This window comes from Phyllobates terribilis, unplaced genomic scaffold, assembly GCF_046119375.1.
Source record: "Phyllobates terribilis strain yellow unplaced genomic scaffold, ASM4611937v1 Scaffold_3__8_contigs__length_932513732, whole genome shotgun sequence".
NCBI classification, from domain to species: domain Eukaryota; kingdom Metazoa; phylum Chordata; class Amphibia; order Anura; family Dendrobatidae; genus Phyllobates; species Phyllobates terribilis.
This window is the reverse complement of record NW_027362763.1, coordinates 472,939,247-472,956,011: the sequence shown is the minus strand read 5'-3', so window position 1 is coordinate 472,956,011 and position 16,765 is coordinate 472,939,247. Positions and strand designations below refer to the sequence as shown.

Genomic DNA, 16,765 nt, shown 5'->3' with positions numbered 1-16,765 from the left:
CAAGGAGCTACAATTACATGATTGATGATTACTGATCTCACATCCTCCTTTCTGTCTGCTTTTGAATAAGCACTGAAACACTAATGTCTTCAGTGTGAGCCTCTTTCCTTGTCATATGCTCTTTAAAAAAATTACATCCATTTTTTTCAATGACATATTTTGAAGATCCTACTTAATCACATCTACACTAGTCTACATTAATGTCCAGTGTCCTGTTTTGTAGATACTAATGCTGTTGCAGTTGGTTCTCTTGCTTCATGCTCTGCAAAATATTCCTGCAGTGATTAGGAATTAGTATTCCATGTACAACTGTTAACATTTTACAAGCCTGGCTGTGGAGTTGGATTTTACACAGAAAATGGTCATGGAATATAAAATGTGCTAAATTTGCTGTTAAAAGTTAGTTCTTTGTGATTTCATCATCCATTTTCAAATATGGTAAGTACAACTTCTCGTAATTAAAACCAGGTTTATCAGTTAGAGATATTTTACTGCAGCCACATGGATCATAAGAAGCAATAAACTACATATTCTTTGACTTCAATGTGAGAGATTTGTAGGCATGTTCTGTGATCTATCTGTGCAGAGGTCACCATGCCAGGAGCAGAAGATAATGAGCTGTGTCCATCATCTATTGTGAATGGTGTGATTTTGTTTTAACTAATATAGGTGTGGTTTCTTAGTGTAATCCTAAAAAGTAACACAGATTTATATGGTTAACACAAAATCACACCATTCACAATAGATGAACGTGAATGTGATAATGAGATGACTACTGAAAAAATTGATTGATTGAGAACATGAAATGTTGTCTTATTATAAGGCTTAGAGACCAGAGTGAAAATTGCAAGATTCTGCGATTATTTTTTTTTATCCAAAACCAGCAGTGATTTGTTGAAAAAGAGTTTATTTCTGTATTGAGTCTATATTTGTTAGTGTTTTTTTTCTTTACTGGCAGTGTGACCTGCATATTGTATATGAAAGCTAAACATTGAAAGGGAGCTGTTTACCATATCCAACCTAATGAATACAGTTGAGCAAAACAATTTGCAGGAACCTGGCCAATGACCTGTGATTAGTAGTCCCGGTGCACCCGGTGCAATGTCATTACATCATTACTGTTATGGGGATACCGCGACAGAGTGGGGTCAGACGATCGCAGCGTCTGGGGACACCTACACCTGCAGTAGTTAGAACGGCTTCACCGTCCTATTAGCAGTTCTGGCTTTCTTTGCTCTGGTGTTGCAAGGGTTAAACTGCTTAGTTGGACTCTTGGAGTTCTCTGTTTTGGGTTTTATCAGCTGTTCTGAGTTTGTTACTCCCAGCTGGTTATAAGAACCCTCCTCCTTGCTTCTGCCTTGCCTGTGATAGTTACCACTACCTGGTTTGGAGTTGAAGGAGAGAGTTCAGTGTTTGGAGAAGGCGGTTGGAGAGTTTTTCAGGAGATTGCTGCGTGGAGTTGGTTTGCATTTTTATCCTTGTCCTCTCTCATTTGGTTTCTTCCTTCCTATCCCTCCTCTGTTTCCCCCTCTGTTGTTTTGTGAGTGTATTTGTATGATTGTAGTTTTCTTTTATCCCTGTCTGTCTTGTTAATGTTTACCTATACACTTCGGCCTCAAACCTCGCTGGGTGGGGGAGGGAACAGATAAGGTTAAGATAGGAGCATAGCAAGGTACAAGACCCCGGCATCTCCACCATAGAGCGCCCCTAGTTCAAGGGATCGGGTAGGTGCCCACAGTCCCTTGTCATTATGTGACAATTACGTTGTGGTGTGTTGCATCTATAATACCACGCGGGGCCTACTAATCAGAAATGCTGGTAGGCATGAGAAGGTTCGCAGGCTCTGATTCAGCGGCTGTAGACTACCCACTTGGCTAATGGACCAGGGTGCCCATATTTATATATACTAGTTGAGAACAATTACCATAGCTTCTATACACTTTTTAGTGGAAAAAAAATATTACTAAAAAGTGTGTGTGACTTCTACTGAGACCGGTGACGCACCATCCCTCTCGATCACTGAGGGAACTGTTCTCTCCTCCTGCTTGTCACTGACCTTACTGATCAGTGCAGCACTGGAAAAGGATGCTGCCAGGACCGCACAGATAGGTCCTTAAATAAAAGCAGTATCAGGTTATGTGGTCAGTCACTTGCCTGCAAAGAACTGCAAACCGTGGTAATGTATTGGGTTTGTGTATGTTGTTTTGATGAAGTAGCTGAGCAGTGTGTTGTAGTTGAGCTGAGGGTTTGTTTTGATGAGGCAGCTGAGCTGTGTGTCTGTGCAGCTGAGTTGTGCATGCAGCAGTGTTGTGTATATGTGCGCTGCAGAGACTGTACATAATATGTCTGCTGTGTATGATTACCATGCTGCAGAGAGACGCTGATATTAGACCTACTACCTCCCTATACTGTCTGACTGCATAAACCTAGTGATATTGACTCCCCCACTTCTTTATAGGGAAGTTTTAATTTGATGGAATTAGATTTTTCCTATTTTCTGATATCTAAACATGGGTTCCGTTTTACAGTAAGGTGCGTCCTAAAGTCTAAAAAGTAAACGGACCTAATATATCAAACACTATGGCTGATAGAAAGTACTACCGGATACTGAAAGGGGGAACCAAACTGCAAAGTGCTATACTTTAACCCTATCACCCCCCCCCTTCAATATTAGGCTGTTTGGTGAATACAATCCCACTCACTAGTATAACTCTATTGGGCCTGACTTGGCTATGGAAATTTAAAGACGAATACCATTGAATGTCTTTTATATTTTTCTGCAGTGGACAACAGTCAAGATCAAGCCATGATAAAATTGCTAGCTGGTCTAGAAGATGATGGCTATCAAGTGGATCTGTCAAGGCGATTATCACAGCACAGTTTGTCTGCAAGGTGCAATGCCATGCAGAATAGTGACGATGAGGAGAATGAACCGCAGGTGGAGAAGGAGGAGATGGAGCTTAGCATATTAATGTCCCAGAGATGGGACAGCAACCTGGAAGCACGTGACTGCAAAAGAAAGTATGTGTCCTTCTTGAAATTGTTAATTTTTTTATTGTATGAATATATTATGTGACAGTGCAGCCTTAATTTTAAATTCGTTTGGTCTTGGATAAGAAAACTGATAAACCAAGCGGTAAAAATGATTTCATATGATCGATAATTGCCAGTCACTCCAGCTGCCCATGACCGATTTCTTCATGGTAATTTCTTCAATGGCAATAACATGACTACAGCAAATTTTTTATATTTTTTTTGTAAAATTTGCTTGAAAGATGTAAAGCATAGTGGAGTAAAAACGTAGAATTTTTTTTTTGTACCGATGACAGAAACTATCTATTGCAGCATGTCCAGAGGAGATTAGTATTCAGAGCTCTGCTTGAACTACTGTAAGAAGCACGGCACCACAGAGGTAGGATGGAGAAAGGGCTCCAGGACAGCAGAGAGTACTCTGCTGTGTCAACGTCATTCTTGCTATAGAGCGAAGGAGACAGCAACATGTATCAAAAAGGGCACTACGGGCGTGCCTGTGATTAGTTAGAGGTAAATACTGTCTTAAGAACATTTTTGAGATGTTTTTGGACAAAACCTTTTTCCGTCTATATATTTTTCTATACACGTCTTCTAGGTGGGAAATATACCAACAGAATGCAATTGTTAGGCTGGGGCTACATGGTGATGTGTTGCGTGGCCAAAAGCTGCTGGTCAGCTATGATTTTGCTATTAAAAAATGGCCAGATTGCAGATAAGTCGCAGTCATATTTGACTTGTGACCAATGACAGAAAATCCTACATATTTGTAAACATATTGTGCTGAGTTGCAGGAGGTTGCGGGAGGTCGTAGGTTACAATGTGACATAGGAAATCATTAGATGTGATGCGGCAATGCGATACTACAATTTCACTGTAGCCCTAGCCTGAGGTGGCTAATTATATTTTAAGTGTATCAACTGGTATATGTTTTCCTGCCTTGGGACTTCCTTCTTACGGGTGAAAATGCATACGAGACCCCTCTCCCCCCATCCCCCGCTACCCGGTGCTGTGATTGGTTTACTAGGCCAAAAGCAATTGACAGACTGCTTTTAAATAATATGTGACCAAACTTTCAGTGGTGATGTAGCCAAAAATCAAGATTCTGGATGTTACGCCGTTAAAAGTGAACAATTCATTTTGAGTGGTATATTTGTTAATTCTGGTAAATGTACCTATATAGTTTATTGCTACTGAATTGAAAATTACTTTTGTCTTGTGTTTTAGCTTTGGCAAAAACATTAATGAAAGCTCGTCGGAAGAGGAGGATTCCACAGACAACGAGATGGAGTGGAGTAATAAAATGTTCCTAGCAGATCTTTCTATACCTCAGTTAGATGGCACAGCTGATGAAAACAGTGGTAAATAGGACTTTTGTTTTATGAATGTTCACATTTTATAATATTTATGAAATAAAAGTTTACCTTTTTTTAGGTATAGCAATATCATTGATGCTGTGAGCCCCACATAGCCCAAAACGGAGTCTCTTTAACCTGTTCATGATCTAGTTATTTTCCCCCATTTGTGACCTGCTACATTTTAACCTTTTTTTTTTTTTCTGTACAAGCAGTTTCAAGAGCTTTACTCGTTCAGCTATTCAAATAATTTTTACCTTTTTTTCATGATACATGGGACCTAACGGTTTTCGGATATCGGGGAAAAGTGTGATTTTAAAGTAAAATTAAAAATGTTACAAAGGGTCACTAAAATATGTTTTAAATTGTTCCTCTTTTCATACCATTTTTTTTTTATATATCAGACACATTTTTTGTTTTTTAAGCTGTATTCTTTTTCTGCTTTTTCTTTGTTAATGTATTTTATTTATTTCATACATTGTGCCCCTTTATAAGGCTATAAAAAGATTTCAAGGGGAGATTTTGACTTTTACATGTTTTTGTATACTGCTGTTTTTTTTCTCTGTAACCAACATATTAGCCCACATTACAGGGCAAATTCAGCATCCTGCCTTCACTGCAGAGCTGATCTGAGTCTGATAGGATCACAGCTTGCGGCGATCACATGATCGGTAGGACAAAAGGAGGAATCACTGTCAATGATTCTTAAACTGTATAAACAGCGCTCAATCAGCTATGTTTACAGCAATCAGGAAGGCAGAGATGGCAATAAACTATGTCTGCCTTCTGTGCCGGAAGTCCTGCAGTCTTTTTCTGCTCCTACAGCTGTGCAGCTGCTTACTCTGCAGTGACTACCTAAAACGTCCTTGCACAGTCAGAAGGGCACCAGCACAAGGTCTTAAGATGTTGGTCTCTGTTATAACTCCAACAAAAAAGGCCAGGCTGAATCTTTAATTCTTTGGAGTAAAATGCCCCAATTCATTTTTTTTTTTTGGCGTCTCGTTAAAAAAATGAATAAAAAAAAATGGCGCATTGCTGTCCATACTCTGGAAATATATACAATCTGAATCTGTTAACTGCAGAGGTAAATTTGCAGTAAAGTATGGACAAATGTCTGTAATAAGAAACATGGAGTCAAGAGTCCAAAATAGTAAAAGATATCAAAATTTATTAACTTATAAATATACACAAATCACGTAATAGTCAAGAAAAGTCACAAGAAAAATAGATACAGGTGTTTAGGACTGCTGAGTCACATATATTGTGACGGGCATAGGGGGTGTATCACCAAAAGTAATTGTAAAGGTTGTGACCAACTGCACATGCGGTAATGCAGGCCACGGGTATCAGTAGTGACCTAATCAAAGAATATATATACTCAATAGTTGAATTATATCAAAACACCATATTAACATATCTCATATTATAACCTGATCAACTAGGAAGATTATATATAGTTGGTAAATATAAGAAATATAAAGTGCTTGTGCATAGAAATTAGATCTGGAAGTGCTCCAGGCAAATATTGGAGTCAGATGCAAACTTATAAACTGGTGCAGCCCCCCGAGGAAGCCCACACGACACGCACGTTGGGCCTGCTTCATCTGCTAGTACATACGGGTTTATTATGGATAAGGTGTCATCCCTATTATGACTATATTCTACTCAGTTTGATAATGTGGCCTACTGTGTATGTGCTGATGAATACCACCGGTTTATAAATTTACATCTGACTCCAATATTTCAGGTTATAATATAAGATATGTTAATATGGTGTTTTGATATAATTCAACTATTGAGTATATATATTATTTGATTAGGTCACTACTGATACCAGTGGCCTGCATTACTGCATGTGCAGTTTGTCACAACCTTTACAATTATTTTTGGTGATACTTCGGATATACAGTGCCTACAAGTAGTATTCAACCCCCTGCAGATTTAGCTGGTTTGATAAGATGCAAATAAGTTAGAGCCTTCAAACTGCAAACGAGAGTAGGTTTTATGAACAGAAGCATAAATCTTACAAACCAAAAAGTTATGTTGCTCAGTTGAATTGTATTAAATTTTAAACATAAAAGTGTGGGTCAATTATTATACAACCCCTATGTTTAATATTTTGTGGAATAACCCTTGTTTGCAATTACAGCTAATAATCGTCTTTTATAAGACCTGATCAGGCCGGCACAGGTCTGTGGAGTTATCTTGGCCCACTCCTCCATGCAGATCTTCTCCAAGTTATCTAGGTTCTTTGGGTGTCTCATGTTGACTTTATTCTTGAGCTCCTTCCACAAGTTTTCAATTGGGTTAAGGTCAGGAGACTGACTAGGCCACTCCAACACCTTGACTTTTTCCCTCTTGAACCAGGCCTTGGTTTTCTTGGCTGTGTGCTTTGGGTCGTTGTCTTGTTGGAAGATGAAATTACAACCCATCTTAAGATCCTTGATGGCGGAGCGGAGGTTCTTGGCCAAAATCTCCAGGTAGGCCGTGCTATCCATCTTCCCATGGATGCGGACCAGATGGCCAGGCCCCTTGGCAGAGAAACAGCCCCACAGCATGATGCTGCCACCACCATGCTTGACTGTAGGGATGGTATTCTTGGGGTCGTATGCAGTGCCATCCAGTCTCCAAACGTCACGTGTGTGGTTGGCACCAAAGATCTCGATCTTGGTCTCATCAGACCATAGAACCTTGAACCAGTCTGTCTCAGAGTCCTCCAAGTGATCATGAGCAAACTGTAGACGAGCCTTGACATGACGCTTTGAAAGTAAAGGTACCTTACGGGCTCGTCTGGAACGGAGACCATTGCGGTGGAGTACGTTACTTATGGTATTGACTGAAACCAATGTCCCCACTGCCATGAGATCTTCCCGGAGCTCTTTCCTTGTTGTCCTTGGGTTAGCCTTGACTCTTCGGACAAGCCTGGCCTCGGCACGGGAGGACACTTTCAAAGGCTGTCCTGGCCGTGGAAGGCTAACAGTAGTTCCATAAGCCTTCCACTTAAGGATGATGCTCCCAACAGTGGAGACAGGTAGGCCCAACTCCTTGGAAAGGGTTTTGTACCCCTTGCCAGCCTTGTGACCCTCCACGATCTTGTCTCTGATGGCCTTGGAATGCTCCTTTGTCTTTCCCATGTTGACCATGTCTGAGTGCTGTTCACAAGTTTGGGGAGGGTCTTAAATAGTCAGAAAAGGCTGGCAAAAGAGATCTTTAATCCGCACATGTGAAGCTCATTATTCTTGGTGCCTGAACTACTTCTTAATACTTTTGTGGGACCAAACAGAATTCTTGTGGTTTGAGGGGTTGAATAATAAATGACACTCTGAATTAACTTTTAACGTTTTTAAAAAAAAAAAAAAAAAATTTGCTGCAGTGCATTTCCCACTTCCAGGCTGATCTACAGTACAAATGTCACAATGCCAAGTTAATTCCGCATGTGTCAACCAGCTAAATCTGCAGGGGGTTGAATACTACTTGTAGGCACTGTATTGTGACCGGCATGGGGGGTGTATATGTGACTCAGCAGTCCTAAACACCTGTGTCTCTTTTTCTTGTGACTTTCCTTGACTATTATGTGATTTGTGTAAATTGATAATATCTTTTACTATTTTGGACTCTTGACTCCATGTCTCTTATTGGATATATCTGTTTGGGAGTGTCATAGTGGTATCTCCACTATAGCCGCTTTTCGGTGTTTCATATACATATCTATTTTGCTGATGTATCAGATGATATTGATCTAATGTCTGTAATAAGTAGTAGTTAATTTATCACGATTAAAACTGTGCCCCCCCTCCTTTTCTTGCAATTTTTGAAATGCAGTATGTTACATGAATAGGCCGGGCTTTAAATTTTGCAATTTTTTTACCTATAGTAAAGTGAAGCAGAATATTTAATAAAGTAGAATGTGTAAATGTTAATTGATGTATTTTGGTGTAAAAGTTACATTTTTTTTTTTTGTAGATAATGCCATGAATAATGAAAGTACGCTTACCCACTCTTCGGTCATTGCCAAGAGCAAGTTGTCAATAAAAAGCTCCATCTTTCACAAAGATGCTGCTTCCTTGGAGCCACAATCTTCTGCCAAAACTGCATTCCAGTGTCAGCACTCAAGTGCCCTTTCATCTCCTCACGTGTTAAAAAAAGAGGGTTTAATAGAGGAGCTCTCCCAGTCGCCACTGGAAAAGGGAGCTGAACTTTCCGTCCACACTTTCACAAATGATAGCACTTATAGTATAAAATATCCAGCACCTTTTAACAATTCTGTTCATTCAGAAATCCTCCATAAAGATGTAGGGATGAATGACATTGTCTCTATTCCAGCAAGTGACACCACTGTCTACGAGGATGGGATTTCCTCAGTAAATAGACATCTGCAATGCAGGAAATTCACCAGCATTCGAAAAGAAAAGGATGGCGCTTCCTTTTTGCATTTGAACCGACATGGCAGTGAAGGTGCTTTAGACAGAACGCATCGAAATTTTACAGAACTGATTAATAACAAAGCTAAAAAACCTGCCGACATAAGCGATAAATGTAATGTTCCTCCACACAGCTTTGCTCATCCAGCCTTAACTGAAAATTGTGATAGGACTGTAGATGTTGATATTAATGAAGGAAGCCTTAACAAAATGAAGGTACGATATGAAGAATTTCAGGAACATAAAGCGGATGCGACTGGTGTTAACCAGCAGGTGACCCATTACAAGTTTTTTCCAAGTGTTGTCCTTTCAAATTGTTTGAACCGGCCGCAAAAAGCTACGGCGATGTCTTGCAAAGTTCAGCAGTCTAAGAAACCATCAAGATTAAAGTTATCAAAAAAGATAAAGGGCTCTGTAACTAAGGAACAGGTAAATGTCGAAGTGGACTATCAAGAAGATAAAATACACGATACAAAAAATGATGATGTGCAAGAACATCTGCATGCATTGAATCAAGACGATATGGACTCTTCTGAAGCCCAGGGCTCTGTCGGTTTAAATGAAATCGAACTGGTAAAAGACAGCAGCTATGCTCCAGGGAATGCTTGTAGCAAAAGTCCTCCTGATGTCGACAGGGTACCATCCTGTGACATCGCTGTCATGATGGATGATGGTGCATTTCAAGGAAACACATGTGAGATGAATAGCTTTGAATGTCAATTTGAAGAAGGCAATGTAGAGTCGGACCCTTCATCAGCACTTTATGGAAATAAATATATTTTAAGAGCTAAAAGGAAAGTCAATTTTGAAAGTGAAGATGGGGAGGCAAGCCTGGGTGCAAGCAATTCAAAAATTAATCTACCTCAGTCTGTCGAAGCCAATGAATATGCAGGTAATCCTCAAAAGTCACGCAAACGTAGAAAGGTATCTAATAAACTACCGCCAATAATTATAAAATATATAATCATTAACAGGTTTAAAGGCAGAAAAAATATGCAGGTAAAATTAGAAAAGTTAGATCCTGGTGAAGATCATGTAATATTAACAGATGAAAAACTAGAGTTCTATAATAAAATGGCACCTTTAAAAGAATTCTGGCCCAAAGTGCCAGACTCCCCTGCAACCAAATACCCACTATGTCCTGTATTACCAAAGAAGAACAACAAGAAAAAAACAAAACCGAAATCTACTAAGAAAAAGCCAGGGAAGGTTCCAAAGAAGCCAAGTCAAGTTCTTAATCGACCCCTACCTCCACGTAGAAGAAAAGCTTGTAGTTTTCTCACACCTCCAATGCCATCTTATAATGTCGAAACAGAAGATTGTGATGCTGACTACAAGGATGTGATGTCGAAATTGGGCTTTCTTACTGAAAGAAGTCCAAGCCCAATACATATGTCTCCACCACGTTGCTGGTCACCAACAGACCCAGAAGCTGAGGAGCTGAAGCGGAGTCCTGTTGAAGATACCCCTCTCTTTAAAGCATATCATTTAATTGCAGGAAAGAAAGAAGGTGAACTTTGTACCAAAAAAAGGCAACGAAAAGCCCAATCAAATAAAACCAGAAAAAAGAGTCCTTTAAGCCCTCCCACAATGAGCAAACAAGGAAACAAAGTTATTCAACTTGAGTTAGTCAAAGACCGAAAAAGACAAAAGGGGAAACCTAGGCAGAAAAAGAGTGAAAAGGCACCAAGAAAACATACGAAAATTAAAGGCCGAAATAAGAGAACACATATTGAAACTGCTGGATCAGAACCTTTGGTTCAAGATCAATCTGGTACCCCAGTAGATGAAACCACTAAACAAACATCTGATACTCTGTCATCAGATTTTACTTTGTCTGGATTTTCTCCTGGACATGTGCACTCTACACAGCTCTCCTCTTCCGACAACCAGGAAGACTTGCAGGAAAGCACACAGTCTTTCAATAGTACCGCTTCTTCTCTTATCTCTCAAAACAATACCGTTGTTCCAAAGGAGACTAATGTTTCATCATCACCTCTGCCATTAAATCAAGGCACAGATTCATTCAAGATAAATAATTTAAAAGCACCAGTCCCAAAGGTGTTTCAAACAAAAGAATCTATTACGACTCAAAATATGTGCCCAAATTCCATTATTCGCCCCTCTCAGGTAATACAGAATGCACAGTTTACCTTAAAGTGTACTCCTTTTACTCAAGAGGAGGATCCCACAGAAGTGCAGAAAAGGCTTTTGGCATCTGTTATAAAATTACGGGACACCCAAAGTGCGCCTGATGCTATGCTTTTTGAAAAATTGCAGTCAAAACTTTTGCCATGCACAATGAACAGCCAGCAGCAGATGACAAGTAACCAGGATCAGAGCAAACAGAGCGATTCAAAATCCTCTTCAGAAACTCCATTACCCAGAAGTTCTTTGGTAACGTCTTTAAGAAACCCTATCAAAATGTCAACTTGGAAACAAAAAGGAGAATTGTTTGATGGAACACAGTTCACTCCTCATAAATTTGATCAAAATTGTTTGCCTGAGATATTTTCTTGCTCCAAAGCAACTCAAAAAACAATAAAACAAAGTGCTTCCCAAGGAATCATGGATGCACATTGTGGAATCGCTGTCTTGAAGGAATTGCTCCACAAAAAACAAGAGAAAGAAAAGGCAGCTGCATCAGAAGAATCCAGTGCTAAACTAAAAGGCAGTCAACCGTCTACAGTTGAACCAAAGTGTATTAGTAAGAAAACACAATGCAGAACACCCAACAAGAAACCAAGAGCACCTCGTAACACAAAGCCGAAAGCAGCCAAGAATTTAAAATCTGTGCCTGTAAAATGTCAAACCGATCGCCATACCAAAAGTACAACGTCTGATGGAAGTGCTGTGATTTTTGCTGACCCTGGTTTTGAGAGCTGCTATGCACTTGAAGACAGTTTATCTCCTGAGCATAACTACAATTTTGATATCAATGCTGTAGGGCAAACTGGTCTCTGCAGTTTATATACAGGGAGTCAGTTTATTCCAGCTGATCAAAATTTGCCCCAGAAATTTTTGAGTGATCCCTTTCCCATGAGTGCACCAGAAAATGATCGTATAAAGCAGGAGAGCAAACAAACTGATCACAAAAATGTCCGTAGTGCATCAGAACACAAAGTGCTTTTGAGACCTAGCTCCCTTAGCCCTGAGTTGTTTGAAAAATCTTCCATTGACAATAAGCAAAGCCCATTGGTTAACCAACTTAAAAATAGATTACTAGCTCAAAGTTTTCATCATCCACCATCAGTGGATGCAGTTTTTACTCAGCTGTCCGAGGATTTTGAGAATAACAAATGTAAATTGGGTAGCCAAGAACTTTTTAGAAATGCCTCCTTTAACATGGCACAATCTAAATGGATTCATACAGATGTAAGTACTGAGAAAAAAGACACCGCTCTGAATGCTGGCCACCCGTCCAGTTCTAGTTCATCTTCTACTGGACTTGCTTCCTCCCCTGACATTGACTTTATAGATGGAGACTTAGAACTATACATTTCAAGACCTAGTGGTGGATTGACACCCACTCCTGACAGTTCTCCAAGATCCATGAGTTCTCCATCTCAGTCCAAGAATGGTAGTGCTACACCTCGGCCAGTGCACATTTTAAAACCACTGATGTCTCCACCTAGCCGGGAAGAAATAATGGCAACTCTAATGGACCATGACCTGATGGAAACTATTTATCAAGAACCATTTTTCAGCAACCCTTCTGATGCTCCAGAAAAACCGAGGTGAGCATATCAACAAAGTCTTGCGTGTGTAGCATATCATGTACCTTTTGTCTCCTACAAGCCTATGTAAACCTTCTTGTAATTCTGAATCACTTTTAAATACATCATAAAATGTATTAAAAAGCAGACTTGAAAGGCTTGCATTGTAAAGCTTAAACTTTCCAGTCTACCGAGCTGCAAGGGTAAGCTGACGCTATATAGGGATTTATACAGAGAAACTCAGGCTATATGATGGAACAGTTGAAAATTAGACCCCTTCTCAAGTGAAGGTTAACACAGCTGTTTTGTGGCTGTATTTTCTTGTATTATGTCTGCAGTTCTTGGTCTGAGAATAACAGCGAGACTTGAACTAGAATTATAAGCATGATATATGCCTATGATGCTTCATCTTGAAAACAAAGCGTGTATCAGCAACAAAAATGTAATTGTTTGCTGGAATATTTCATTCTTAAAATGGTTCTCCCGAGAAGTAATCCAAGGTGGTCGCCATCACCTATTTCAAGCTTCAAACCATCCTAGGCACGCAATAGAACAAATCCAGAGAGAACAGGGCCTCTGTGTAAGAACAGTATATGGGCCCGTTGCAGTCCAATAGCTCATCATAATGCAGAATTCCACATGCTCCCTCTGGAGATGGAAGTGGCTCCCCTCACTTTGTGGACTCCTGTGTGGCTGCTTGGGTTGCACCATTGGTATATCTACCCTGATAAGACTGGTTGCAGCCTGGAGAAACCTTGCTTGAGACATATCTCTACTATCAAGCTGAGTAGCATCTTTGTGAACAAGCAAAAGTCCTCTGCTCACTCATCCTGAGAGATTTACAACTGGACATGGGGGGAAAAAAAGAAGCTGCTCTACTCAGTAAGCCTCTGTACTCTGCTGTTTACATCAGTGTAGGGGGGCTCACTGAGCAGAGCATGCTTTTTTTCCTCCTGGTCTGTGGGCCATTGTAAACCTGTCAGGTTGAGTGAGAAATTAAGTTATGCTCGTTCATGATGCTGCTTCTTAGCCTGACAGTCGAGACACAGCATTTCTTCATGCTGTAGCCCATCCTAGTACGTCCTTAGGACAGGGTGCAACCTAAAATAGGTGACAGAGGCCATCTTGAATTACTTCTCAGAGAGGTAACCACGCCCTGCCCCAATGCGCAGAGCCAGTGTCAGTCAGGACCGTGGGTGCTTTCTGGTGCGTTCTATACTCTGAGCGGTGACTGAATCGGCGCCTCCTCCGTTACTGAAACTGGAACGCTGCGGGGGAATAAAGTTTATTTTCTCCCTGCAGCATTCGGCTAAGTGCGGACACCAAGCAGGTTAATAACGCTACTAACCTGCAGATTAACCCCATATCTGCAGGTTAATAACATTTTTTTTGGTGACCGATTCCCTTTAAGGACTTTTTACATGGGGCGATAATTGTGTCAAAAATCTTTCAGAGAAAAACCAATCATTTTCAAGTCTATACATTTCCAGTAGTCGAACAACCATTGATGATTCTTTCGTATGATGTTGATCTCATGTTTTTTGCTGACCTACAAATAGTTTGTTGTTAGCACCTCTTGTTAACTGGTATCTGGTATTAATCCAAGTAAGCAAACACACCAATTATAATAAAAACAATTATAAAGCAAAACACCAACACATTCTCCTGAAGAAGCCACACTTTGCAGGCTTAACACATGGGGTTCATTGTCTCTCCCTCCTTTTTCATCAATAGCTAGGGTAATATCTAAAGGTCACACATTTATTTATATTCTGTGGTGTGTTTTCCAAAAAACGATTTCTGTGTTTTGCTTTTTAATAGTTTTTATTGTAATTTGTATGATGTTAGTTTACTTGGATTAATAAAGTATTATATTTGTATTCCATCTTATCGTATGAATACTGGTGCTAATTTACTGTTTGATTACTTGTACCACAATTATTTTCTCTAATTGTTTCTGTGCAGAGAGGTTGGAGGTCGCATTCTCGCCATTGAGACAAAACTAGCAAATAATCTTTCTGAGTTCGAAGGGGATTTTTCAATGGAGGGACTCGGGCTGTGGAAGACTGCCTTTTCAGCAATGACACAAAACCCTAGGCCTGTATCACCCACTCGAATGAACAGACTGATCATGGAGCAAGAGAAGCATAAACTGAATCTTGACGATGATAAAAAGCTCGTGATCATGCCCTGTAAAAGTGCACCTGCTCCCGAGAGGGTTCAACTATGGCTTCAGGCAAAAGAACAGTATGAGTATTCAAAGACTTCAAGTAAAGTTCCTTTATTTGAAGAGACGAGTGATAAAACTATGAAGACTGTTCCTGCACCCACTGGCTGCAATAGCTTGCCCCCAAAGGAGGTACATATTTTATTGGCACAGCCTGCAAGTTCAGAAGATCAGCCAGGGAACCAAGATAACGTAAAGACCGGTATAGCCAGCCCTTCTCCTTCCTTGCCTGTTTCAGATGGCTGTGAAGGGTTAACAGATTCACCGCCTGTAGAAGCCAATATTGAATCAAGTGAAAGGACTAATGAAAATGACATGTCTGATAGCTCTGTATCACCAGCATCGCCAGTGTTAACACCTTGGCAGAACCTTGAATGTTCGGATCATATACCATCTCCTGAAGACTGCAAAGACTGGAGAGAGGAGAATATGATTCAATCCCCAAATCATAAGTACATCGCGAATGTCTGTAAAGAAACTGTGAGGAGTGTGAAAAGTGAAGTAAGAATATCAACACCTTCACCTCCACTCAAACAGAAAAGGCACAAATCTAAACGGATCTGTCTACATAGTACACCAGTCATTGAAAGACGGATCGGGCTAGCATCTCCCGATATGATATCGCTTACTCCAGTAACATCTGGTATGTAGCTCCACATAACTAATGTAGAAATGTATTTGGATTATAGGGCTGCTTAAAGCTCCATTTAGATGATCTGATAATTGCTCTGATTCAAACACTTATCAATTGCTCTAGTAATTGACTTCAGCGTTCAGGTGCGCTATAGGCGTAATGTCACTGCTACAGGCTGTAAACAATTATTGAGAGCAGCAGTAGCAAAAAGACAGTCCTGAAGATGAGAAAACCCCTCTAAGTGAAGATTCAAACGGCTGTATAATTCTGATGAGGATTGCAACGCAATGCTCGGACTGGCCGTTGGCTCTCCCAACCTGAGCATGAAAGCTGCGTTGAAATACATGCTGCGACGCTTGGGTCAGGAGAGCCTCCGGCCAGTCTGACCATTGCATTGCAATCCTCGTCTGAGTTATATGGCCGACTGACTCTTCCCTAAGAGCTTTTTACATGGAATGATAATGATCAGAGTGGTCATTTTTTTCCGATCATTGCTCAGTGTCATGTCCACTGTAAACATGATTTTTAGATCATCATAAAAGATGCCATAAATGACAGTGTGTGTCAGCAGCACGTCTTCATTGTGTAAATATGGGATGTTCTGCCCACAATATTGTAAACTGTACAGGAGATGGAAAAACAGCTAGGGGAAAAATAAATACAGAGGGGAAAATAAGTACCGTATTTTTCGGACCATAGGACCCACTTTTTTCCCCCAAAATTTGGGAGGAAAATGGGGGGGTGCGTCTTATGGTCCGAACGTAGATAGTTGCGGTGATGGTGGCGCGGGATCGCAGGGCCCTCCGTTCCCTCCCTCCTTCAGGAACTCGGCGGTCGAAGAAAAGGTGAGATGCTGTTGGCTGGGGGCCGGTGAGCGGCACAGCTTTCCGGTGTGCACGGCCATCTTCCTGAAGCTGTGATCTACAGGAAAATGGCCACCAGAGCCGGCTCATGCGCAGACTTGTAGCTTGGGCAGCCATTTTCCTGTAGATCACCGGCCCCGGCACGCAGCCCGACACCGGCTCCTATCCAGTCACTGGCCCCCGTCACCGGGCCTCCGCCAGGCACCTGGTCTCCAGCCAGGCTCCCAGCCAGGCACCGGGCCTCAGCCATTTCACCTCTTCTGCTGCAGCTGGCAGGTTCCTGAGGGAGGGAACGGAGGGCCCTGCGATCCTGCTACACTACCACTGCAACTCCCCGCTGCTGGAGACCAGCTTCCTGAAGGACCCTGCTTCCTGTGACCCTCGCTCCACCGCCCCCCAGGTAAGATACCGTACCTATTCAGACTATAAGACGGACCCCCATCTTATAAAAAACATTTTTTTTCCTATATTCCACCCTAAAATTTGCGGTGAGTATTATGGTCCGGTGCATCTTATAGT

General features: G+C 41.0%; 1 protein-coding gene across 1 annotated transcript in view; it reads left to right on the top strand.

Moving 5' to 3' along the window:
* Positions 1-16,765, top strand: part of REV3L (REV3 like, DNA directed polymerase zeta catalytic subunit) — a 206,336-nt gene that overhangs the window by 147,984 nt on the left and 41,587 nt on the right. The window contains exons 11-14 of the mRNA XM_073675863.1: positions 2,784-3,021; positions 4,258-4,391; positions 8,349-12,543; positions 14,488-15,392. Coding sequence (XP_073531964.1) covers positions 2,784-3,021; positions 4,258-4,391; positions 8,349-12,543; positions 14,488-15,392 — 5,472 coding nt within the window. The remainder of the gene's footprint in view (positions 1-2,783; positions 3,022-4,257; positions 4,392-8,348; positions 12,544-14,487; positions 15,393-16,765) is intronic.